Raw genomic sequence first — 25,331 nt, 5'->3', positions numbered from 1 at the left:
GGAAAATAAAGCTCTACCTCTGGAAGGGAGGAATATAAAAAAAGTTTGTGAAGATATATATATATATAGTTGATTTACAATCTATAAATTTCTGGTGTACAGCAAAGTGATATGTATATGTATATGTATATCAGATTCTTTTCCATTATAGTTTATTACAAGATATTGAATATAGTTCCCTGTGCTATACAGTAAGACCTTGTTGTTTATCTATTTTCTATATGTGTGTATCTATTAATCTCAAACTCCCAATTTATCCCTCCTTCCTCTTTCCCCATTGGTAACCATAAGTTTGTTTTCTATGTCTGTGAGTCTGTTTCTGTTTTGTAAATAAGTTCATTTGTATCATTTTTTTAGATTCCACATATAATATGAAATCCTATGATATTTGTCTTTCTCTGACTGACCTCATTTAGTATGATAATCTCTAGGTCCATCCATGTTGCTGCAAATGGCATTATTTCATTCTTTTTAATGGCTAATACATATACATACAATGGATATATACATACACACACCACATCTTTATCCATTCATCTGTTGATGGACACTTAGGTTGCTTCCATGTCTTGGCTATTGTAAATAGTGCTGCTATGAACACTGGGATGCATGTATCTTTTCAAATTAGAGTTTTTGTCCTTTCTGGATATATACCCAGGAGTGGGATTGCTGGATCATATGGTAGCTCTATTTTTAGTTTTTTAAGGAACCTCCATACTACTCTCCATAGTGGCTGCACTAATTTACATTCCCACCAACAGTGCAAGAGGGTTCCCTTTTCTCCACACCCTCTCCAGCATTTATTATTTGTAGACTTTTTGATGATGGCCATTCTGACTGGTGTGAGGTGATACCTCATTGTAGTTTTGATTTGCATTTCTCTAATAATTAGCGATGTCGAGTATCTTTTCATATGCCCGTTTGCCATCTGTTTGTCTTCTTTGGAGAAATGTCTAGGTCTTCTGCCCATTTTTTGATTGGGTTGTTTGTTTTTCTGTTATTGAGTTGTATGATCATTTGTATATTTTGGAAATTAAGCCCTTGTTGGTCTCATCGTTTGCAAATGTTTTCTCCCATTCCGTAGGCTGTCTTTTCATTTTGTTTTGTTTATTCTGTGCAAAAGCTTATAAGTTTTAAGTCCCATTTGTTTATTTTTGCTTTTATTTCTATTTCCTTGGGAGACTGACCTAAGAAAACATTGCTATGACTTATGTCAGAGAATGTTTTGCTTACCTTCTCTTCTAGGAGTTTATGATGTCATGTCTTATATTTTAAGTTTTTAAGCCAGTTTGAGTTTATTTTTGTATATGGTATGAGGGAATATTCTAACTTCATTGATTTACATGTGGCTGTCCGGCTTTACCAACACCACTTGCTGAAGAGACTGTGGCCATATTTTTAAAACCACCACATTTATGACACAAGTTACCTAATCCAGTTTACTCTTTAGTCTATGTCAGAGGTCAGTAAATGTTTTCTGTAAAGGACCAGATGGTAAATATTTTAGGCATTGTGGGCCAGACTGTCTCTGTGGTAACTACTTAATTCTGCCATTGTACAGCAAAATAGCCATAGGCAGTACATAAGCAAATGAGCATGGCTTTGTTCCAGTAACATTTATAAAAATAGGCATTGGGGTGGATTTGGCCCATGGGCTGTAGTTGGTTGATCCCTGGTCTACAGCTATAGAGGTTATTGGAAGTCCAGCAAACTTACTTTGTTTCCTTGCCATTAGAATCCTATTTCAAAAGAAATTTCATCCACATGGCATGGCTGTCTAATCTGCCACCATCATGTCTCTACAGCTTGATATTTAGTGGTGAGATAATAGGAAGACAGAAAGGCAACTCTGATTTAGGTGGAGAAAACTTCAGGACATAGAATTCCAGTCCTTGTCTTTTGGGAAATAGGAGGAATAGGAGAGTAAAGGAGAAGAGCTGATTTGGTGTGACAGGGACAAGAGAGTGTCTTCATTGCATTTAATCACTGCAGTTGAAATGAGGCAAGAAGTCTGAGAGAAGATGCTTTTCAGACAACTGGAACCGTGGGGCTAGACTATGGCATTTAGCTTTTGACTCAAGGTGTGAATTACAGGATCTATCTTCACAAAGCTCCTGCAGCTCTAAGGAGCCCTGAGGTCCCCAAAGGAGTGATTTTACAGGGAAGAAAGACTTGCGAGTACCAAAGATGGGGTAGAAGATGGAAGCTGCTCGTAGAGAGCAGGAGGGAATGTGTTGGGGATAAATGAACTTGAAAGCTAGAAGGGACCTCATCTCACACTGTGGGGTGGGGGTGAATATTTATTTTGCGATATTCGTAAATAAACTCTAAGTGATTATTTCTAGCTAACATAGGGTTAAACATGTAAATTCTTATAACTGATTTCCCCTTCCTTGTTCCTTAGGTTTGATTTTGCAAATACTGACTTGTTTCTCAGGGCCATTTAATATTAAGCTTATTATCTGATCAAGTCAAGCAGAGATGGGGCTGAGAATTCCAGTTTTCCTTCATGTTCATTTGCAATGGAGTTTTTAACTTGTATAAGGTAGATAATTTCCTGCCTAAATCATATATTGTCCTGAAGAAGATCAAACTCCCTATTAAAAAGTTATATTTATTTTTTTAAGGCCCGGAACACAGCTACTAAGTCGTTATTTTTAAGTTCAATTTAAAAGTCAAATCTTATCAATCTCTTTAGTGAGATGTGCTTCGGAAATGAAGAATACTCTGCTGGTAAATTATTTCTCAAAGTGGTTTGTTTTTGCTTTCAAGCCACCACGTGGCCTATGATGACCCTATTTGGGTAACTGGGAAGAACATCAACACTCCTTTGTTCCGTAAAGCTTTTCTCCCTATTATCCTGAAAACATATATAAAAAGAGTGAAAAATTTGTTAATTTTGCTGCAACTTCCTTTGTTGCGATTTCACTGAACTTAAAAAACTTATTTTCATAAATAATTCTTAGGCATAAAATAATAACATGGGGACAATGTTTTCTCTTTTTAAGGTGCTCATAGCTGGGAGCAGTACAAAGACTTGGAACTTCAGACATCTGGCTTCTTACCTTGTGATGGAAAGTGTGTAAATTAAATGTCAAGAGGAAACCAGGCTGTGGAAATCTGATCCAGTCAGACTACCTACAACCCAGAGATGCAGGTCAGGAACTGAGTGAGTACTGAATACTGCCATTTCCCTGAGCTGAATTCATCCCTGTCAGGTAAGATGCTGAAAAGCTCGGTCTTTCCAAAAACATATGTGAACTATTCCAGTTTTACTAATAACTTTATTTAAATAAGAAGACACAGGAACTTCTATACTGAAAAAATACAAAACAAAAGCCACACATTTCCTTGTGTAAAGCCATATTGTATGGTAACTCGAATACTGTTCAGCGCAGTGGCTAGAATTAAACAGTACAACTATATACAAAATTTAAACAATTTCTGACAAATTTCTACAGCTGATGTAGGATACATTTGAGCTCAACAACTTCTGGGAAATTTACATGGCAAAGCATAAGCTTTAACACATTTGGTTCAAAACTTTAATATATGCTAAGAACAAATGTACAACACAATTAATATTTAGTTTTCTCATGAGAAAATAAAAGCACATGTCACTATAAGTATCGTACATCAGATTTCATTACCAAAAAAAGCATATTCAGTCCATCGTTCAGAAACTGATATTGATACTATTGCATCTTATTTGGACAAAAGCAGAGCATAAGATCAACACATTATGTAATGCTAAACCAGATATCAGAAGTTAATGGAGCTCATATTTATCTTACAGAACTAATATTTTCTCCCTTTAACCATAATCTACAAAATATAGTATTTTCATCAAGGCCTGAGATTATTAGGGTTAAAGGTGTCTTCTGCTGAATAGATTGTTTTAAAAGGTTCCCCTGTGAAAATGGCGAAAGTAAACTGAGTCCTTTCCCATGACAGTCTCCTACAATATAACACTGACTAATTTAAAGGAGCCAGAATGCACCTTCAGGAGAGAATATTACTGCAAACTTTGGTGGAAAGAAGATAATTGGGATCATGACAAAATAATACACAGAACACATACACACACAAACATATACACATATATATATATCATTTCTTTAAAAAAAAAAAAATCAATGGTGTTGCTTTCTTCTTTATCAACTCTTCCTTCCTCAACCTCCTTAGAAAATAAAACAAAGAAAAACCCAGGAATGACTGAAAGGAACTGAAACGTTCCTGTAACTGTAAGCACCTTGTTCCCCTAATTCTTAAGAAAACTGTGCCATACACTTCAGGTGCAGATGAAACAACTGTTTTATTGAACTGAAAGCAATGGAATAAAAATACAGAAACTTCCCTTTGCTTTTGAATACTCTCTTTGTGCTGCAGAAAACAATGTCTGAAGTTGGGCTCTTCCACTGACCAATCAGGAATATCTAGGGCTCTCTTCACACTTAGAGAAGTTAGGTTGAGTCTGCAAGTTCAGGGCTCTTTACTTGGGTTTATGCTCTACTTAGTGCATCCAAAATGTGAGCAGAACTGTTCATGGTATTATTATGAGAGGCTTGAATGAGACAGCTTCAAACTACTGCATTTGTAAGTCACCACATAACCTGCTTACTTATGCTGAATTCTGAGACTCACATATGCTCTCTCTGTGTGAATGTAACTCATGCACCTGAACTGCTTGAGGAAAACAATAACCAAAAGTGTGTCATTTCTTAACATGCAAATTAAAGAATTTCCAAAAGAGAAACCAAACATTAACATGCCTTTTGATAGAACAGTAGCATTTCATGACCCTGATGGCCAATATAAACAAAATAACCTCAGCCATCCCCCTGTGAAACTGCACTGGTCCTGAAATTAGACCTAGACATTCTTGTCTTTAAATTCCACACACACAAGGTGGAATGTTTTTGTACAGCCTAGTACTGGACATTTTATTTGCAACATTGTATCAGTCATTAACTGAGCAACACCTGAACTTGTTAAAAAAAAACAAAATAAAGCCACATTTACACATGTTGAAACAGTGAATGCAATAGTTGTTTTACGTGTAACCACATGACAAAAGTGATGTCAGACACCACAGATTTGCTGGTTCTCCTCATGTTCACCCATGTCCAGGATTTCTGTTCTCCTAGGGTTGAATGCACTTCTTATTCTAAGAATGTGGAATGTAATGAGGAAAGGGAAATGCATAAAATAAGAAAAGGCAAAAGAGTGATGTTCCCTCTTTAGCTTTTTAGCTGTGAAATAGTTAATATCCCAATATGATATACATTCCAAGTTACCTGAGTTTAGACTTCAACTGAAGTACCTGAAGCTAGGCCATAGGGTGGGCACTGTGCAACTGTTGTGGCCATTTATTTATTTATTTTTTTTGCATTGTATGTATTACAGAAGTTAGAAACAAACACCTGGATCAATTGTAAACATAATTCTGAAGTACAGTATTTTTCCATAGGACAAAACACAGCAAGACATTTTCTATTTAGACAGGCAACTTTCTGATATAGAGCTTATTTATACTGAAGAGTTTGGAACAAGACACAGGACACAGTACTAATCTGTCAAACATACTATGAAATGCATAGTCTCCACTTAAAATGCTGAATGATACACACATTTTTGCAAGCATTCCTGCTTTCCACAAAAACTGCTGAATAGGAGTTCCGTCCCTGCCAAGATCAGTGTTAAGAGATACTTTGTGATGCTGATAAGTGTTCTGGTGGTGGTGGTGGTGTCAGGAAGTTTGTCACTCCATGCAGACAGATGTCTGAGATCTAGTTGCTAATCCAGGGAACACAGGGTAGAGGCCAGCTCCCCCTGCTTTAGATGATCACGTAGTTCTGAGCGGAGATGTGCTCCTCACCCTGCAGTTCCGGCAGGAGCTGCTGCGGCTGCGGGGATGGCTGTTGGACTGAGGTCTCTGTGGAGCTCGTCACGCTGGTGCCATCAGAGAGAGACGCAAAGGAAACCCGGGAGGAGAGCTGCTCGACGGTCAGGGTGGCCAGAGCTGAGCTCTGGCCAGAGTTAGGAGAGTTCTTGAGCATCAGGTCAGAGGCAGGTAGGAGAGGGCCTAGAAGTTTTACAGGACAGAAAGCTGATCCGGTTGGGATGAAATTAACCTTGTTTTTGTCAGGACATGAAAAGAGAGGGGCTGCGATAGGCTGGCGAGACCTAAAACCATAAAACAGAATTAGGTTTACAATCACTAAAACGTTAAGCACTTTTCTGAATTAATTGGAGTTCTCTAAAACAGCTAAAATGTGGATGGCAGGGAATGAATCAAGTGTACACAGAGGGGTAAACATCTTCCATAGCACAAGTCAGCTGGCATACTACTGATGTACACAGCACTGAGGTGACATTTAAAACAAAAGGATTTTCGAAAGGACTGGGCAGACAGAATTTTTCAGAGATTAGTTTGCTTTCATTCATTTAGAAACACGGATTATGCGGTGTTAAAATGACCTTTTCTGTTAAGGATATTGGGAGAGGGATTACCCAATCATATATTTGGCTTTAAGCATTTCCTCCTTTTTCTGTATCTCTAGACATACTTCTACTAACACAGATCAGGAAAAAAAGTTTCAGTAGTTTCTTGATGAGTCAGCCCAACAGAACAGCGTCCACAAGCCCTTCCTCTCCTCCCCTGCCCGGAAACTAAGCCATCAACTCCTGCAGGACCCGTCTCTGTCCCCTTCTAGGTTACAAGAGTCCAGCAGCCTCCACTAGGGCACCTGCACTGGGACAAAGGGATGAGTGAGTCCAAGAGCCACACACTCTTTTTTTGAGTTATTCTGCCGAGTATTTACAGCATGAACCTCTTTTCCCTTTAATTTCTATTTCATACATACCGAACTTTCAAAAAGAAAAAAAAAAATCTGTGAACAGAAAGTCTAATTTCAATGAATACACATGCTAGATGTGTCTACAGGGAAGGAGATGAGTTAGTGAGTTCCCTCTGGCTTGTGGTATCACTATCGTTAAGGCTAGCCACACATGGATATTCACTTTGCCGCTAAATGTCTTTATTTTTTTTTTTAGCCATCTAAATTAATAGAACTTTTGAAAGGAAAATTCTTAATGATTAAAAATAAATCTTTTAGGTAGTAAGGATGAATTTCCAAGCTTCTTTGTATTAGCATATTTCCAGCACACAAACTCTAATTCTCCTTCAATAAGATCTCTTTTGCCTATTCAACTCTCTTTTCATAATTTGCTTTTGAAACACATTATCAGCTGGATGGAGTAGTTGATTCATCTGTAATCAACTGGTCTCAGTAAAAAGCTTTACAGCTTTGCAGATCCCAGCTGACAGAAAAGACATTACTTACGCCATTTCCTCAAAGACCTTCACTCGCTCACATCCCTCTGGGGGCTCCCGTTTGAACATGTAGCTGTTGTTTGGTTTGGGAGATGAAGCATACTTGGGTAACGGTGAGCTACTCCCACTGTCTGTAAATTTAAAGCAGTTATATTAACTAGTGATTGAAAGCTCTTTTAAATTAAATTTGATTTCCAAACAAGCAGCCTCTTTTGCACAGTTTATCCACTATTGCCCCTTTGCTTCCACCACAGAGCTTCCTTTATTGCAAAGCTGTTTCTAACATCCTTGTGTAGTACATATCTTATGAATAAAAGCTTCAATGCAACAGTAATCTGCCATACCACAGAACATAAAAAGCAGGTATTTTGGTCCAGACAACTGCATTTGGAGTAAAGTAGAGCTGTAATCCTGAAAATAAATACATCATTATGTATATCAAAAAGGTAAATAAATGGGGTAATATGTATAGCCATGCAGAATTTTAAGAGATTAAATACAGCATTCTCTATATTTTCTCACTGTTCAACCAATTTAATTGAAAATTTTAACATGTGGAATAATCTTCATTATAAAAGTTCTTAGCAGAAACGTTAGTTTTACTAAACACTGTGAATAACATATATGCAGGGAAAAATAGGCTTATAACACAATATACTTTCCCTTGGCCCACAATGAAAAAGGTAATGTTCAGAATTTTGCCTTTAAAATGTCTACATAAAAGAACTTTTTGAGCACTATTTGTATTTTCGCTGCTGGAAGCACGAGGAATCTAAAAGCATCTCTAACATGTTTTCTTTGTATTTTTGACCAAAAAGAAATGGTCTATTCATGAAAAGCCATAAAACCTATATGCAGTTTCTCCCTTTCCTACCTGGCAAAGGATTTTGGAAATTCATATCCACCAAAATGTGTCATTATCTTTTTAAGATGCCAAGTTGTAAAGTCAGTAACATACCTTTATAAATACAATAGTCCTATTTAAACAAATTCTGACTTAATGCAAACCAATCCCCCATGCTAAAATACTAAGCACATGACCTATTGAGATGTAGTATTTTCGTATGTATTTTGAAAGATGGCATTAGTACCATAAATTTCACGTGTCACAATTTTGATAAGTTGCTTCAGTTAGGATACAGTACATGGCCCAACATTCAGAATCTGAGTAACAGGGAGGGTTTTTTTAATCATCATTAATGAAGTATAATACATGCTTAGAAAGTAGACCCTTGAGGCACACTTAGAGTGTATTTGGTGAATGATTCAAAGAGCATCTATGTAAGTCTTGGGCATGAAGATGTGTGCTTATATTTGAATATGGCTATATCTCTGGCTGGGAAATCATTGCCTGCAAAATAACAAGGCCACATTATTGGGAAACCTAGAAAACCACATAGTTTCTCCATCACTACTGTTACACATGTCCATACAGATTATGCATAGTCTCTTGGAAGGAATTAAGTCTTGGAGTTACGTTGGGTTTCTTCAGACTTGAGGATTTTCTTAGACTCAACATTTATCCTATATAGCTTAAACAGATGGGAGGGAGGAGAGGGAATATTATTTTTTCTCTTAGGTAGATGCAAAACATCATTAACCTGACTATAGAGTCCGAGTTTGCTGCTATTTGTGCTAGGCTAAACCAAAACGACTGGTCTACAATCAAAAACTGGTGGGAATGAGGCCTTGAACTCAGTATAATACCAAAAATACAGGTTGACCTTGCTTTATTATCCAAGCAACGACCAGCCATAAGGACATACATGAAAAAGTAGCTATGGCGTGTAGTGCCTCCATGGAGAGGACTGGTGGTAACAACACAGGCCTACTGAACGCAGGATCCGCCTAAAACCATGGGCTCGATGCCTTTAACAAGCCTTTTCTGCCATCAGCAGGGGTGTGACCATGTCAGTAGTTAAGAATCCACCCTATTATCATGTAAGAAAAGTCATCTTGGCCACTGTTACAGTCTCCTGTGTTCTATTTCTTGTTACATCATCAGACCTACCACATGATTTCTCTCATAACATTACTGATGGTTTCAAGGGAGCTTCCCAGAATTGAAAGCTAGATGTGAGTTGGATAATCTGCAAAACTAACTGTCTTCCTATAAACCATCTACAATGAATTACATATTAAATGGTTTTTCTCCTTGAAATTTTTCTAATTTCCGAGGCTTATATCTTTACAGAGTTTTACCCACTTAAACATTCTTTTATTGGGGGCGGGGAGGAGGGTGATAAATGTTTAAACAAACAAACACAATATATTGCTATCCCAGAAAGATAGTATTCAGTGCTATTATACTGCCTTGACTTTTCAATAAAAACTGTTTGTTGAGAATATATATATACATATATTTATATATATATATATGTGTGTGTGTGTGTGTGTGTGTGTATATATATTACATTTAATGTTTGGTGGTCTGGAAAGACAAAGCTTGAAAGAAAAAAATTTGGAGCTGTAAACAGATTTCTTAAATCTGGGGTTTTTTTCCTCAGGTAAATATGCAATCTGATAGAGTGCAAAGAGGAACAGGGAATGGAGACAACTTTCTGGGGTTTTAGCTGTCATTAGCTGTATAGTTGTATAACCTTCAACACAGCTGCCTCTCTAAGTTTCTATATAACTAAAGGAACTGCCGTTCCTAACTCTGAAATTCTGTGATTTTTAAAAAAGGTTCTAACATACAAAAAAGGAACAGTGTACCAAAATATTTTTTTTTGCTTTACAAATGGCATGCTTTAAAAACAACTCCCATGAACAAACTATTCTACCCATTCCAAGCTTGGCTGTCTAACTCCTGCATTTAGAACTCTGTGCTGAGTTTAATAACCACATTTCATTAACAGAACATTATAAGTGTGAGGTAAGCATGCTTGCTCAGGAGATTCAGGATGAAGTCTCATGGTAATCTTAATTTAATCCCTTCTGTTCACAAGCATGATACATTTTCTCATTATGTTATCCCACAACAGGATAATAACTAGACATGTAATTGAGATTAAGTTAAATGTTACTTTATGTTCTTATAACCTCATAACGAATGAAGTTAAATGTGATGAATATAATTATTTACACATCTGTCTGCATTCATAATAGTTTCATCTATATTTATAACAGAATCACCCAGATCTCAAAATTAAGAGTATGGAAACATTTTATTGACTATTTTATTATAAAAGATTATACTTATGCATGTGTACCGTATTTACAATTAAAATATAAGTAGTTTGACAAACATTTTAAAACACATCATAATGAACTAAAGCTTGGAAAAGTTAGAGATATTACTGAAGTCTGAAATTCCATATAGAAACAAGATTCATTGAACTGTGTGTACATTTATAGTTTTAGAGTTTTCTGAATTTCTCCTTATAAACGGCCTCCATTACTTCTGGTATGTTAAGTTGTATGGCCCATAATTCTAGTATAAAAAAAATCATATATATTAAGTTGCTTCATTTATGTAGGAAGGTATGTAAAATCTCTGCCATGGTTCTTTTCTAGCCCTAAGTCTTTATACGTGCTTTATCTCCTACTATCAGATTACTTTATCAAATTAAGTAAAATTAATTCTAAAATAAGCAATATAATTACAGGGTGGTGGTTCTTAACCCTGGTTTCACATTAGACTCATCAAAGATGTTTTAACAATACTATTAAATGCCAATGTCGAAACCTCACCCCTCAAGAGGTTCTGATTTAATTAGTCTGGGGCCCATTCCCAGGCATGTGCTGGCTGTTTTTTTTTTTGGTAAAGCTCCCAAATGCTTTTGAAGTACAGCCAAATTTGAGAACCAATCATGAAAACGTTGAAACACTGGTATGGAGTCAAGCCACCTGGCTCCTATCTAGGCCTAACTGCATGGCCTAGGAAAAGTGTGATCCCCTTGTGTTTTGATCTATAAAATGGGAATAACTACTGATACGATGGCTGTGAAAAATGTGTACCTGAAACAGAATAAGCCCTCAATAAATACTGCTACAATAGTAGAAAGAACACATCATTCCTAATTCACAAATTAACAAAGGTGAACCATTCGGAAATTAAGGGCCTATTCCACTTTCTTGGTACAAGAGAGTAACAGAAATGTCATTTTTAATAGGTCTGCACACTAACTTTATTAAGGTATATAAAGGTAAGATTTTGTGTCTGGTGGGGAAGCCGAGTAACATTTGGAGTACCAGATTCTCCAGTTTATGACTGCCTAGTAGGAACTCTGCCAGTTCATGATGGCATCCTTTAGCATATGGAGATCTATCATTCTGAAATTTTAAAAGTGCCTAAAGTATACAGATTCTATAGATTCCTCTACATAGAAAATATTTTTATTACATGTGTAGCAAGAGCCAGTAGAATGTAATTATTATTCTATCTTTCAAAGCTAGAATAACAGGCTGAGAAAACGAGCATAGAGTTCAACCAACATTAAACTTAGTGACAAAGTTAGCCAATTTAGAATAAGATTATAAATATGATGAACTAAATAGGATCTAAACAGAATTGCTATTCTAGTATTAAAATTACTTCTTTTCCAGAAAATGTGGTATGTATACACAATGGAATACTACTCAGCCATAAAAAAGAACGAAATTTTGCTATTTGCAGCAACATGGATGGACTAGGAGGGCATTATGCTAAGTGAAATAAGTCAGACAGAGAAAGACAAATACTGTAGGATATCATTTACATGTGGAATTTAAAAAATACAACAAACTACTGAATGTAACAAAAAAGCAGATTCACAGATATAGAGAACAAACTAGTGGTTACCAGTGGAGAGGGAAGTGGGTAGGGGCAATACAGAGGTAGGGAAATAAGAGGTACAAACTATTAGATATAAAATAAGCTACAAGGATATACTGTACAACAGGGGGAATATAGTCAATATTTTATAATAACTATAAATGGAGTATAACCTTTAATAATTGTGAATCACTGTATTGTACTCCTGTAACTTATATAATAGTGTACAGCAACTATGCTTCAATTTAAAAAATACTTTTTTTGCATCAGGAAATGAAATTATCAGCTATAGTGTAATTTGATGGTCTAATGAAAAAAGGAGAAACAACTGTATAGCGAGCGTTTCTTGACAACAAACTTTTGGAACCAGTTGGCATTACTGATTGTATTGAAAACCTGCATTTTCAGTGAAAAAAAAAAAAAAAACTGTGGAAGAGTAAGGAGAACATTTGACTTTTACAAATAGTCTCTAACGTTTCTCTACAATTTCAAAGTCAACCTTTTATGAGAAGGTTACAAAATTTTAATAAAACAATACATCAGCTATAGCTAAGATCTCCCTTACATCAGCATTCAGCAAAGGGTAAGGAGAGAAAATGTAACATAATCCTTGTTACTTATATTTTTGAACTTTGTCTCAAATAAGACTGTGTTTTGAATTAATGGGACTTAACTTACATTCCAAATGTTAGGCCCATTAATTAAATATTTGTCATATGTGGAAGGTGTTTTATATTTTAATCATTTATTCCATATTCACTGAATTGATATTAATTTACAAATTAAGCAAACAAATCATAGTTGTGCCTTTGTTTTTGTGTACTCACAATAAGTACAATGCTTCTTCTGCAAACATAATCCTGATATGCAGAACAGCATTGCTTATTATTGTCTCCAAATCTGACTTGGCATCCTTGATATGCTAACTACTCACTCAGAATCTTACATGAATGCGAACAAATCACTCTGAATCTGACTATCCGACGTGGCAGTTAAAAAATGAAAGCAAATCACTCTGTTGAAGACAGTCTGCAAACCAATTTACAGACTAAAATCTTGTCTCTTATAAATCATAATGGTAAAACTAAACTGAAAATAAATTTCAGATTACCCAGAATATTTTATATCTTGAAAAGTAATGTAATTAAGTTTCTCAGCAAAATCAAAATCAGTCTGATGCAATCTTAGTTTTTTCATATTCTGGAGGTTTTTAAATGAAAAAATTTCTAGGGACATCAGTTTTCAAAACACTGAAACACACTGTTCATATTAAAGTGCTCCTAAAGTATCCTACAGGGGGATAAAATGAAAACTTCTAATAAAAGTTTCAATATAATTTTAAATGTACACTTATATATATTTACTGAGCACTTAATTATGTACAAAACAGAAGACAAAACAAAATGCTAGGTATCAGGTAAAACTTAGTATTTCTCTCTTTTTTTTTTTTCCCCCAATTCTTGCTAAAGGGAAATGGTATTATAACATCTTTTCGGCAGATAACCAAATGGAATCTTAAACTTATATAATAGTCATCTTAAAGCCTGTTCCTTCTCTGACAGTCACTGCCTTATTAATAGTGGTAATCGTTTTCTTATGTCCCAAGCCAGAATTTTGCCTTTATCCTCATTTTTCTAATCCCTCACCTTGTACATCTAATCAACCACCAAACGCTGCTGATTCTTCTTCGGTCTATTTCCTCCAATTCCTTTGCCCTACACCTGTGGTCTCCCAATTAAGGTGCACTAAACAATCTGCTGATACGCAGGAAGAAAACAACATTTATATGTATTTACTTTTTATCTCTAAAAATAAGAAACTAAGCTTTACCAGCAAATATTTCGTATATGGATTGAATTATGTACTTACATAACTTAGAAATATATCAATTTATATTACGGGTACAAATTAAAAATTGCTGAAAAAAGTATGTAATAAATCAAGTTTGGAGAGATGGGACTAGGCTATTAAAATAGCATCTTATCTTCCCCTCTTGCTGTCTCTCTCCACTTCTGTAGCTTTATCCTTAAAGCTGGTCACGTCCTTTAGCTCAGCGGTCCCCAACCTTTTTGGCACCAGGGGCCGGTTTCGTGGAAGACAATTTTTCCACAGACGGGGGGTGGGGTGGGGTGGGGTGAGGGGTGTGATGGTTCAGGTGGCAATGCGAGTGACGGGGAGCAGCAGATGAAGCTCTGTTTGCTCGCCCACCACTCACTGCCGGCTGTGCCGCCGGGTTCCTAACAGGCTGCGGACCCCTACGGGTCCACAGCCCGGGGGTTGGGGACCCCTGCTTTAGCTGACAAAAGATCTTTGCTTGGGTCTTCATTTCTTTCAGCAAGGCTACAAGGCCCTTATGAAACAGTGGCCTTTCTACCTACCTCTCCACTCTCACTGCGTTCTACTACCTACCATTTACCCTTATGCTCCAGCCACACAATTTTTTTTTTTTTAACTGTTGTCCACACACCAGGCTCTTTCATAGCTGAATGACTGTGTAATGGCTATTCCTCCTGCAAAGGCAGCAAGCAGTAGTATGAAGTTCCTACAGAAGATCTTTGTTGGCATCTGGACTTCACAAAATTTAGGAAAGTTAACTTCATTTCTCTAAGCCTTAGGCTCCCCATTCTTAAAATAACGACAATGTCCCTACTCATAGGATTGTGATAATATTACAGGGGATAACAAAGGTAAAGTCACCTGGGCAAATTTAATCATCATAACAATCCTATGAGGCAGGTGCCATCATTTCCCTTAATTTACAGGTGAGAAAACAGATACAGAGAGGTTGACTAACTTGCCCAAGGACACATAATTAGTAAGTGGCAGAGCAGAGATTCAACCTGGCTGCACCAGAGTCAGAGTTCGTTACCATCATGCTATCTGCCTCACTGTTTTGATCTATCTCAACTCTAGTGTCCTCATTAGACTAGACGATCAAGTTCCAATCTAACATTCCATGCTTCTCCTCAGTAGAATCTTAGAGTTTAGGCAACAGCTTCACTGGGTCTGCCTTCTGTTAGTCTCACAAGGAGACACAGTGCAAGGAGTGGCTTCAGTGTGCCCATATTTCTTCTCAGAGGAACATAAAAGATAACAGGGAGAAAAAAATTCAACAGATCCCCTTTTCCTCTAGCCCATACCCTATTTTTCCCCCAGTCGTGATCAGAGTAGAAGACGAGATGGATTTTAGCAAAGTTACTTCCCTTCCCCTAATTTCAACAGGAAATTTGAACTTTATGGATTCTTTCTCACCAAAGGCCTATCATCACTAAGTCAGCATAATCTTAGAGTGGTGACTGTTTATTATCTTTTTTTGGTTGGTGGTAGCGGGGAGGATTATCATACTCTTCCTGAACATTCAAAAGCCTAACATATATAAGTTAACCACTTAAGGAAAAAGACACTAATGTTTTCAACAAAGCTATAAAAATATATTCTTAAAAAAATGGACATACCATGAAGAAGGAATACTCAAAAAATCTCGACTAAGCACTACTCCATGCTAATGCTAGGCACCACTCTAGTTGCTGAGGATAAAGTAATGAGCAAAATAAAGTTACCTGCTCTTGATGGAGCTTATAGTCTAGTAAATAGATAATAGAAGATTAAGTGAAATTATATATGCGGACATATTAATAAATTTTGGTTTGCTTTTGTTTTAGACTCTGAGTTGTAACTGCTAGAACTGAGTTGTATACTTACTACTAATTTTGAATTAAGAATAGTAACTCATCCATAGAAAGCCAGCACAGCAACTGTCATTAGTAAAATTGTAGACATTTTCCAAAAGAGGGGGAAAGGCATTTATTGGATGCTTCTTATACGCATCAGATAATGGGAGTATATGTAATTTTAGATGTACTCTTGAAAAAGCAAAACAGGGAAGATGACCTTAGGGATGTAATTCTAGAAAAGTTCACTTTTTAACCTATGGAATAACTCCTTTGTTGGAATAAGATTTCTACACTCTTTGTAATTTTACCAGCAAGAGGTTCTTCTAGGATAATAAGCATCCTAGAATTATGTGGGGAGAATCTTTTGATCGAGAAACAGATTCAGGCTCAAAAGCAGCAATTTGCAAGGTGTGGTAGCTAAAAGAAGTATATCCAACATATCTATTTTCACAATATAAACCACAAAAAGAAAAGTGCCACAAAATCTTGGCAGATTAGGATATCTAGAAGGTGGAGAGTTAAAGTATGGTAAGGGCAAAGGTCAAAGAATGTTAAGAAATAGAGCCCTAAAGATGAATGTAAATAGAGTTTAAAATGTATACAGAAAGGAATAAGATATCAAAAAGAGTCTCTTATAAAAGTCTGCCTGGGGTCAGCCCTAGATCCTGAAAAGATAATACTTTTTTTCTTTCCTGCAACTATGGGCTGCTCAGTCCTAATACCCAAAGTTTAGAAATATTAATATTTATGAGTTACATCATAGTATGAGTTAAATAGGCTTATATGCATTTTGCCCTTGAAACTCCATCTACATGATATACATTGTTCCTGTGGGAAAATATAGTTTAAGTTCCAAGTAATCAATTTATGGACTCTTGGAATACAACTCTTGGTAGTTGACCTGCGTAGAATGGTTCAGTTGACATCATGATTAGAATAATCAGTGTTTCCACAATATCTTGCAAAACTGCAGAATTTTATAACAACCTGCCTAAGTGAATTGTGCCAAAGATCAACTATAAGTGGCAGACTGAAGTCTAGATTTTGTGGCTTGCTACCTTATTAAGGAAAGCTGGCAGAGCTGCTAAAAGAACTAATATTTGACACTGCCATTTACATTATATAAATGACTGTTTTTCTCCCTTGCATTTTGGGCATGAGAATTTAGAAGAATTTAGGCTAACTCTTAGGATATATTCTGAAGATGTCAAGATAATAAGAGCTCTTATTCTCGATCCCTGAATTCTCCACACAGATCATAATGTAGGAACTGTGGCTGTTATTAGGTTAGTAAGCCTAGCAACTTTACACATGTTACCAGGCTGCCTTCAGTCTTTAGGTCACTGGAAAAATCTGTCAAAAAACCACCAAACCCAAAAAACTAAAACCTGAAAATAGTCTCTTAAAGGCTGGACTTTTCTCAATAATGAGAGTGTTTTTGTCCTGGCATTGCAATTGAAACAGCCAAAGAACAACCACTATGCTAATCAACTAAAATTATTTTATAGGTCTCAAATTATATATGTGTCATGGAGAAAAACAGATGTTAGGAATAAGCAGAAATAATAAAGTCAGGAAAAGGATAAGGATATAACAGATGAGTACTAGAAAAATAATCAGCTAACTAGCACATCTCTCATTAGAGCTATATACTCACAATGCCTATCCCTCTCCCCACCTGTGCATGCCAATCCAGGCACCTAAGGATGTCTAAACTAGCTAGTCTACAACAGCAACTACAGAATAGGTAGGTACTCCAAATCAATTCTAGTTGACTACAAAATTACAGTATCAATTCTGTTTTCAGAGTTAATGATGCCCACCTATTAGAAATCTATAGCTTCCTTTTTTTTCCTCTTTACTGGAAATAAATGTAAAGAAACAAAAGACCAATTTAAGCTTCACTGTGGAAAAATGCAAATTGTAAGCTAGAATTAGTATCTTAAAAGAATTTGGACTGTCCATTCTGAAGTAGTGAGTCAGAGATTATTCTATAGTTTGAATGATTTAAATATGTAAGTTTCAGAAATTGCAAAACTGACAACTCCCTCTCCTTTGTACCTTTAGTTTTCTGAACATACTTGTATAATAGTGTATTACTTGCTAACATTACTATTACTCCCTATTAGACTACAGATTCCCTAAAAACAGATACCACATCTTACTCTTCTGTATTTCTCCACTCTCCAGTAGAGTGCCTGACATACAGCAGATGTTCAACAAATGTGTCTTGAATAAACCAGCAGCATAAACTCCGTTGAAATACATAAATCTCCACTCCCAATCCTAAAATACATGTATGTGTATGTATACATACACATATACATACATATATAAAAGAGATAGATACTATTTTAATTTTCTCTTCACAAAGAAAGTAGCTGATTTGAGAACTAGAAACTGCACATTGTAATAGGTCACACATTTTTTCCAGAGAACAGTAACATAAACTTGATCTTAATCACAAAGTAATGCCTCAAAGCTAAATATGGCAGATATATTAAGAAACTTATGTCATGAGGTCTTAATTCCCAAACTGAGGTAGTTTTGTAGAAAACAGAAAAGTGTCTTAAATGATTCTGTAGTCTTCTTAGTTTCTAAAGAAATTTTTTTGAAAATCACTATTAGTCACACCCAGCACCATTTATTGAGTGTTTACTACATACCAAGAGTTGTGCTAAGCACTTTGTTCCAATATCTCATTTAACCCCAATAATGGTATGAGGTATGAAAACAAGTATTATCACCTTGTTTTACTAAGAAAAAAATTTGTTTTAACTATTAGGGGAAAAACTGTTGGCCTTAGAGATGATGTGGACCGACGTTCTCATTTTACATTAAACAAACAAGAGGAACAGAAGAAAGATAAGACACTTGTGTCATGCAGGCAGATATCTGGTATAAAAGAATAAAAGGGAATAGAGAAAAATATACAACCAAAAGCAAAGTCTTAGGAAAAAGTCTAACTTCTCTAAGAAACAGCCAGAATTCCGAATATTGTACTATCTAGAAGAGATACCTGCACTCCCATGTTCACTGCAGTATTATTCACAATAGCCAAAACTTGGGAACAACCTAAGTGTCCATGGACAGATGAATAGATAAAGAGAATGTGGTTCTAACTGGCTGTGAGATTGCCTCATAGAATATAGTCCCATAGAGGCCAAGAAGACAATCTCACAACCAGCTAACCAAAATGGAATTCATCTATCAACTTCCTAATACATCTCCCTTTGGGTTCAGCATCTCTCAACTATCCACAGTATTAAACTCAGAAGAAAACAAAACTTCTGAATTAACTGCCTAGCCTTATTATCACTGTTATTTTTACTTTTCATCTTAATCCAACTGTAAGTGCTAATAAGTAGCAAAAGTGGTCTGCACTTATCTTTTCTAGTGGTATAATAAAAAAAGACGGGTTTTACAAGATCTGTTTCACCATATACCACCTCTGCAGCCTACAATAAATTAAGATTATTTAACATTTCCATTTACCTTCAAAACAAATACTCCTACTAGAAGCAAGGTGTTTTCTTGTTTGTTTTACTATGGAAACATCCATACTAAAAATGTGAGGAAGTGACTGAAGTGTTTGCTGTCGTAGGATGCCTCAGTGAAATGAAAGTTTCCTAGTCTGCATTCTACAAAATCGACATTCCACTTGAAGCAGAGAGATGCCTAACTAAGGTACTGCTTTCAGTACATCCTTAATGGAGGAAGAGAGTTCACAAGGCTTCCAATAAGGAAAAGGTGAAAAGGGGAGAACTGTTGAGATCCACCCACAGAAATAAAAGCAGAGGGCGAAGTCCAAAGTAGCTTCCATCTAACATCTCAGCAGAGAGTTAGGCGTAATGATGACTGAAAGAAGCCAGACCAAAAGAATACACACTGCATCCATCCATTTCTATGAAATCCAGTAACAGGGAAAAATTAGACTATGATGATGGAAGTCAACAGTGGTAACTTCTAGGTGGAGAGGAGAAGGATACTGTCTGTGAAGGGGGCTAGAGATCCTTCTGGGATGCGAAAAATGTTCTGTATCTTGATCCAGGTAGTGGTTTCATGAGTGCATATGTGTGTAAAAATTCAGGGGGCTTAGCACTTAATATTTGGGCACTTTAAATGTATTAATACCTCAAAATAAAACAAATTGAGGGGGTTGGGGGTCAAGTCAGGACAAGGCCCATAAAATCCTGTAAGATTCTATAAACTTTTAATTTTTTCATGTTTTAAAATTTGTGTTGCCTATGATCTTCTTCTCTGTGGTGAAAAGCAATAAATGTGTTACAAAGGAAGTTCAGTGTTTCTTTGTAAGTGGCTAGGAAGGTGGAAGCTGGGCAGTCTTCGGTACCTTCGGTGTCTTGAGTCTGAGAGGGCTAGAAACTGAAAGAAGAGAGTGAACAGTGGTAGCCAAGTGCCTGACACGAGGACAGGAGGACATGGACAGACAGGGCTTGACAGGCAATTAGAAACCCCACGGGTTCTGCACTCTTATTGGTGTTCGTTAATAACTCATCTACATACTATAATATATTCCCTGATGTGCTGCAGGTACTTTTTAAACTTTATCCCACTTGGTTAAAAATATACTCATTCTTCCAACAGATTTTTTTAGAAATTATTTCCTCCCAAATTAATCTGAATACGAAATCTAACCTCAGGCACGAGGAACATAAACTCTACCAATAACCATCCTTAACTCTGGACAATACCAAGGAAAAAACTGTGTGTTATATGATGTGAAGCTGTACACACTCATTTTATAGCTTTCATTAGCTGGTATAACCATGCGCTGTGCTCCTCTGACACATTTATGGAAGATGTTTGCGAAAGTCACAAAGAAGGGGGTACATGAAACCAATGAACAAACCAACCTAGATCAACCAATCCTTTACAATCCCACCATTCAATGAAAGAAAAAAGGTGATGTAATGGTCTAAGACAAAGAAAGTAGAATGACCAAGGCCTTATAACAAACCCTCTAAATGGATGATTTCATTCTCACCTTTATCACGATCATAGAGTAAATCCTCTGTTGAGCAAGGGCTACCATCCTGGGATTCCGGGGGGCAGAAGGGGGAGACACAGGGTGAGTGACTGCTGCAACTGCTGCTGCGCTCCTGCACAGAGGGGGTCTGCGTGTCGATGCTGCGCGTGCTGCTGCTCCGGTAGTGAGCAGGGAGCGGGGCTCTCCGACCATCCGGGATATCCACAGGCTGGAAGAGCAACAACCATCACACCGTCAGTGACAGTTCATATACTCCATCCATATAGAAAGCTCTGGTGTTTCTTTTGATTTCATTTTGCAGTATTATCGCCACCACAGTTGATTCTTCAGAGAATAAAGATACCAATCTTGTGTCTTAATTTCTGCCAGTCACTTTTAGGTCAGCACTCCCAGTAATACTCTTCAAGGACAGGGGCTTCTTTTAATACTGTATCCCTAGCACTGTGCCTGGCACACAGCAGACATTCAATAAACATTTGCTTTAAGAATTAGTCAAACCGCTCAAGAAGTCACTTTGACTTGATAATAAAAAAAGAGAAATCTCATATTCACAGGTATGGATTTCCGTTTGTTCATTCTTTATTATTATTTTTTTTACAAGCCAGGAACAGATTTTGCAGTTTACCCAAAATTTATAATAAAAGGTTTATGCTATTAGTACTCAAGGGAGGATATTAAGATAACTCAGAACATTTCTTCTAATTTGGTATCCAACCGAGTAGGACTACTAATGAATTTTGCTTAGTTCTAATGCATTGTTCTGAGTGGCAAAAATAAACAATAGAAATTAAGTTATAATCATAGAATCATATATGAATCATATATTTTTGACCCGAGAAGACCCTAGACCTCATAAGTACAATGTTTTTACCAATAAAGAACCTATAGTTTATTTTATTTTATTTTTTAAATAAATGTATTTATTTTATTTATTTTTGGCAGCATTGGGTCGTCTTTGCTGAGCGCGGGCTTTCTCTAGTTGCGGCGAGCGAGGGCTACTCTTCGTTGCAGTGGCTTCTCTTGTTGCGGAGCACAGGCTCTAGAGCACAGACTCAGTAGTTGTGGCGCACGGGCTTAGTTGATCCGCAGCATGTGGGATCTTCCCAGACCAGGGCTCGAACCCGTGTCCCCTGCATTGGCAGGCGGATTCTTAACCACTGCACCACCAGGGAAACCCCAAGAACTTAAAGTTTAGAGCTCCTGGTGACATGGTCAATTAAATGGCATCAGAGCTTCAGCTGCAGTGGACTCTTTCTAACTCTGCTTCTGCTGTAAAGATATATCTTGCTCATCAGCATGCTAACAAAGTGAGGTCAACAAATACAATTGTATATATTTACAGTATTTTTGTCATTACATAGACAAGATTGAAATGCTAGGAAAAAAGAACCAATATATTCTTAGTTTATTTACAACTTATTTTCACTGTTTACTGCTATTACTCTGAGCTTTGTCATTTCAGAGATTTTAGAAACACTGTCAGAGGGAAAATGAAGTAAGATAAAATTAGGCAAGACTCAAAATATATCAGTGTTTTTCTACAACAAATTAAGTGAAGGTCAAAACCTAAAATAAAAACTTCATCTATCTATGCAGAGTTGCTAAACCAAAGCTATACCATTTTCACAACCTGACGATGACCAAGCTACTGTAAAGAGAATATTCAATTATGGAATATTAGTTAATTTTGTCAACAAACAAAAAAAGTAAAATTTTCCAATTTAGTAAAGAAATATTCCCAAAGGAATATTAAGTTACTTGGTCAAACGCTAAGAAAATTATTTATTATTTAAAATTTTTCTTTTACTTAACTAAATTTAGATTTTAATTACAACACTGCACTAAATTTTAGAATGAACAATTCTAAGAATAAATCATTGGTGCAGGTTTTTGGGGTTTTTTTTGGACAAAATTATGTGATAGGTGTGTGAGATTTTCAGAACAACCCATAAAGAAAGTTCATTTTGGAAAATATATGAGGGTTTCATGACAGAGGTCTTTCTTAAAACTTAGATATTTAAGTCAAGGAAAATGCTGCTTTAATAAAATGTCAATATTGGTAATTAGTAAAAGAATAATGTATCAATTTGTAACTAAAAAAAGTTTAAGAATTTGAGTTATCTTTTATTCATGTCCTATTTGATACAATCATTTTGTATTCCCATTTCTGAATCTTTAACTGGATAATATATATCAATTTCCTTAACCAACTTCTGTTTTGTTGAAGAGGGGGTTCAGAAGAATTAGAATAACAAAACAGATTTTAGAAGTTTACACATTTACACAAAATAATGATGGGAAATATAAAGGCTTAGGAAGCTACTGACAGGTTCACTGATGGTGACATTTTGATTTATTAAAACTTTGAGGCACACTTAATCATAAATCTAAAAATTCTTAAAATTAATATTTTAGCTATAACTGTGTAGGTTACCCCAGAGTAATTCTGAAGTGGCTACTGTGAAATTAGAATATGACTTACTTAAAAGCAGAACTATGTTATTTTTTTTTTAATTGGAGTAAAATTGCTTTACAATGTTGTGTTAGTTTCTGCTGTACAATGAAGTGAATCAGCTATATGTATACCTATATCTCCTCCCTCTTGGACCTCCCTCCCGCCCCCCTGCCCCATCCCATCCGTCTAGGTCGTCACAGAGCACCAAGCTGAGCTCCCTGTGCTATACAGCAGGTTCCCACTAGCTATCTATTTTACACATGGTAGTGTATTTATGTCAAACCTAATCTCCCAATTTGTCCCACCTTCCCCTTCCCCCCGTGTTCACATGTCCATTCTCTACATCTGCGTCTCTATTCCTATCCTACAAATAGGTTCATCTGTAACATTTTTCTAGATTGCACAGATATGTCTTAATATACTATATTTGTTTTTCTCTTTCTGGCTTACTTCACTCTGTATGACAGACTCTAGGCCCATCCATATCTCTAGGTCCATCCACATCCCAATTTCGTTCCTTTTTATGGCTGAGTGATATTCCATTGTATATATGTACCACATCTTTATCCATTCATCTATCATTGGACATTTAGGTTGTTTCCATGTCCTGGCTATTGTAAATAGTGCTGCAATGAACATTGGGGTACATGTGTCCTTTTGAATTATGGTTTTCTCAGGGTATATTCCCAGTAGTGGGATTGCTGGGTCATATGGTAGTTCTATTTTTAGTTTTTTAAGGAACCTCCATACTGTTCTCCCTAGTGGCTGTATCAATATACATTCCCACCAACAGTGTAGGAGGGTTCCCTTTTCTCCACACCCTCTCCAGCATTTACTGTTCATAGATTTTTTGATGGCCATTCTGACCGGTGTGAGATGATACCTCACTGTAGTTTTGATTTGCATTTCTCTAATAATTAGTGATGTTGAGCATCTTTTCACGTGCTTCTTAGCCATCTGTATGTCTTCTTTGGTGAAATGACTATTTAGGTCTTCTGCCCATTTTTTAATTGGGTTGTTTGTTTTTTTGATATTGAGCTCCATGAGCTGTTTGTATATTTTAGAGATTAATTCTTTGACCGTTGCTTTATTTGCAAATATTTTCTCCCATTCTGAGAGCTGTTTCTTTGTCTTGTGTATGGTTTCCTTTGCTGTGCAAAAGCTTTTAAGTTTCATTAGATCCCATTTGTTAATTTTTGGTTTCATTTTCATTACTCTAGGAGGTGGGTCAAAAAGATGTGTTTTTCCTATGTTTTCCTCTAAGAGTTTTATAGTGTCTGGTCCTACATTTAGGTCTTTAATCCTTTTGGAGTTTATTTTTGTGTATGGTGTTAGGGAGTGTTCTAATTTCATTCTTTTACATGTAGCTGTCCAGTTTTCTCATCACCACTTATTGAAGAGGCTGTCTTTTCTCCATTGTATGTTCTTGCCTCCTTTGTCATAAATTAGGTGACCATATGTGTGTGGGTTTATCTCTGGGCTTTCTATCCTGTTCCATTGATCTACATTTCTGTTTTTGTGCCAGTACCATACTGTCTTGATTACTGTAGCTTTGTAGTAGAGTTTGAAGTCAGGGATTCCTCCAGCTCCGTTTTTGTTTCTCAAGATTGCTTTGGCTATTCGGGGTCTTTTGCATTTCCACACAAATTGTAAAATTTTTTGTTCTAATTCTGTGAAGAATGCCATTGGTAGTTTGATAGGGATTGCACTGAATCTGTAGATTGCTTTGGGTAGTATAGTCATTTCACAATATTGATTCTTCCAATCCAAGAACATGGTACATTTCTCCATCTGTTTATGTCATTTTTCATTTCTTTCATCAGTGTTTTATAGTTTTCTGAGTACAGGTTTTCTGCCTCCTTAGGTAGGTTTATTCCTAGGTATTTTGTTCTTTTTGTTGCGATAGTAAATGGGATTGTTTCCTTAATTTCTCTTTCTGATTTTTCATTGTTAGTGTATAGGAATGCAAGAGATTTCTGTGCATTAATTTTGTATCCTGCAACTTTACTAAATTCAGTGATTAGTTCTGGTAGTTTTCTGGTGGCATCTTTAGGATTTTCTATGTATAGTATCATATCATCTGCAAACAATGACAGTTTTAC

The 25,331-nt window shown here is 36.3% G+C and overlaps 1 protein-coding gene across 1 annotated transcript in view; it reads right to left on the bottom strand.

The window, feature by feature from the left end:
- Nucleotides 1-3,264: 3,264 nt before the first annotated feature.
- GLCCI1 (glucocorticoid induced 1) overlaps nt 3,265-25,331 on the bottom strand; it is a 125,356-nt gene continuing 103,289 nt past the window's right edge. Inside the window, exons 6-8 of the mRNA XM_059933906.1 lie at nt 20,772-20,982; nt 7,347-7,467; nt 3,265-6,186 (exon numbers count right to left, since the gene is read on the bottom strand). Coding sequence (XP_059789889.1) covers nt 5,838-6,186; nt 7,347-7,467; nt 20,772-20,982 — 681 coding nt within the window. The 3' untranslated portion in view covers nt 3,265-5,837. The remainder of the gene's footprint in view (nt 6,187-7,346; nt 7,468-20,771; nt 20,983-25,331) is intronic.

Source organism: Balaenoptera ricei, chromosome 9 (assembly GCF_028023285.1).
Source record: "Balaenoptera ricei isolate mBalRic1 chromosome 9, mBalRic1.hap2, whole genome shotgun sequence".
NCBI classification, from domain to species: domain Eukaryota; kingdom Metazoa; phylum Chordata; class Mammalia; order Artiodactyla; family Balaenopteridae; genus Balaenoptera; species Balaenoptera ricei.
Note: the sequence above shows the minus strand (reverse complement) of the source record. Positions and strands in the feature narration are given on the sequence as shown.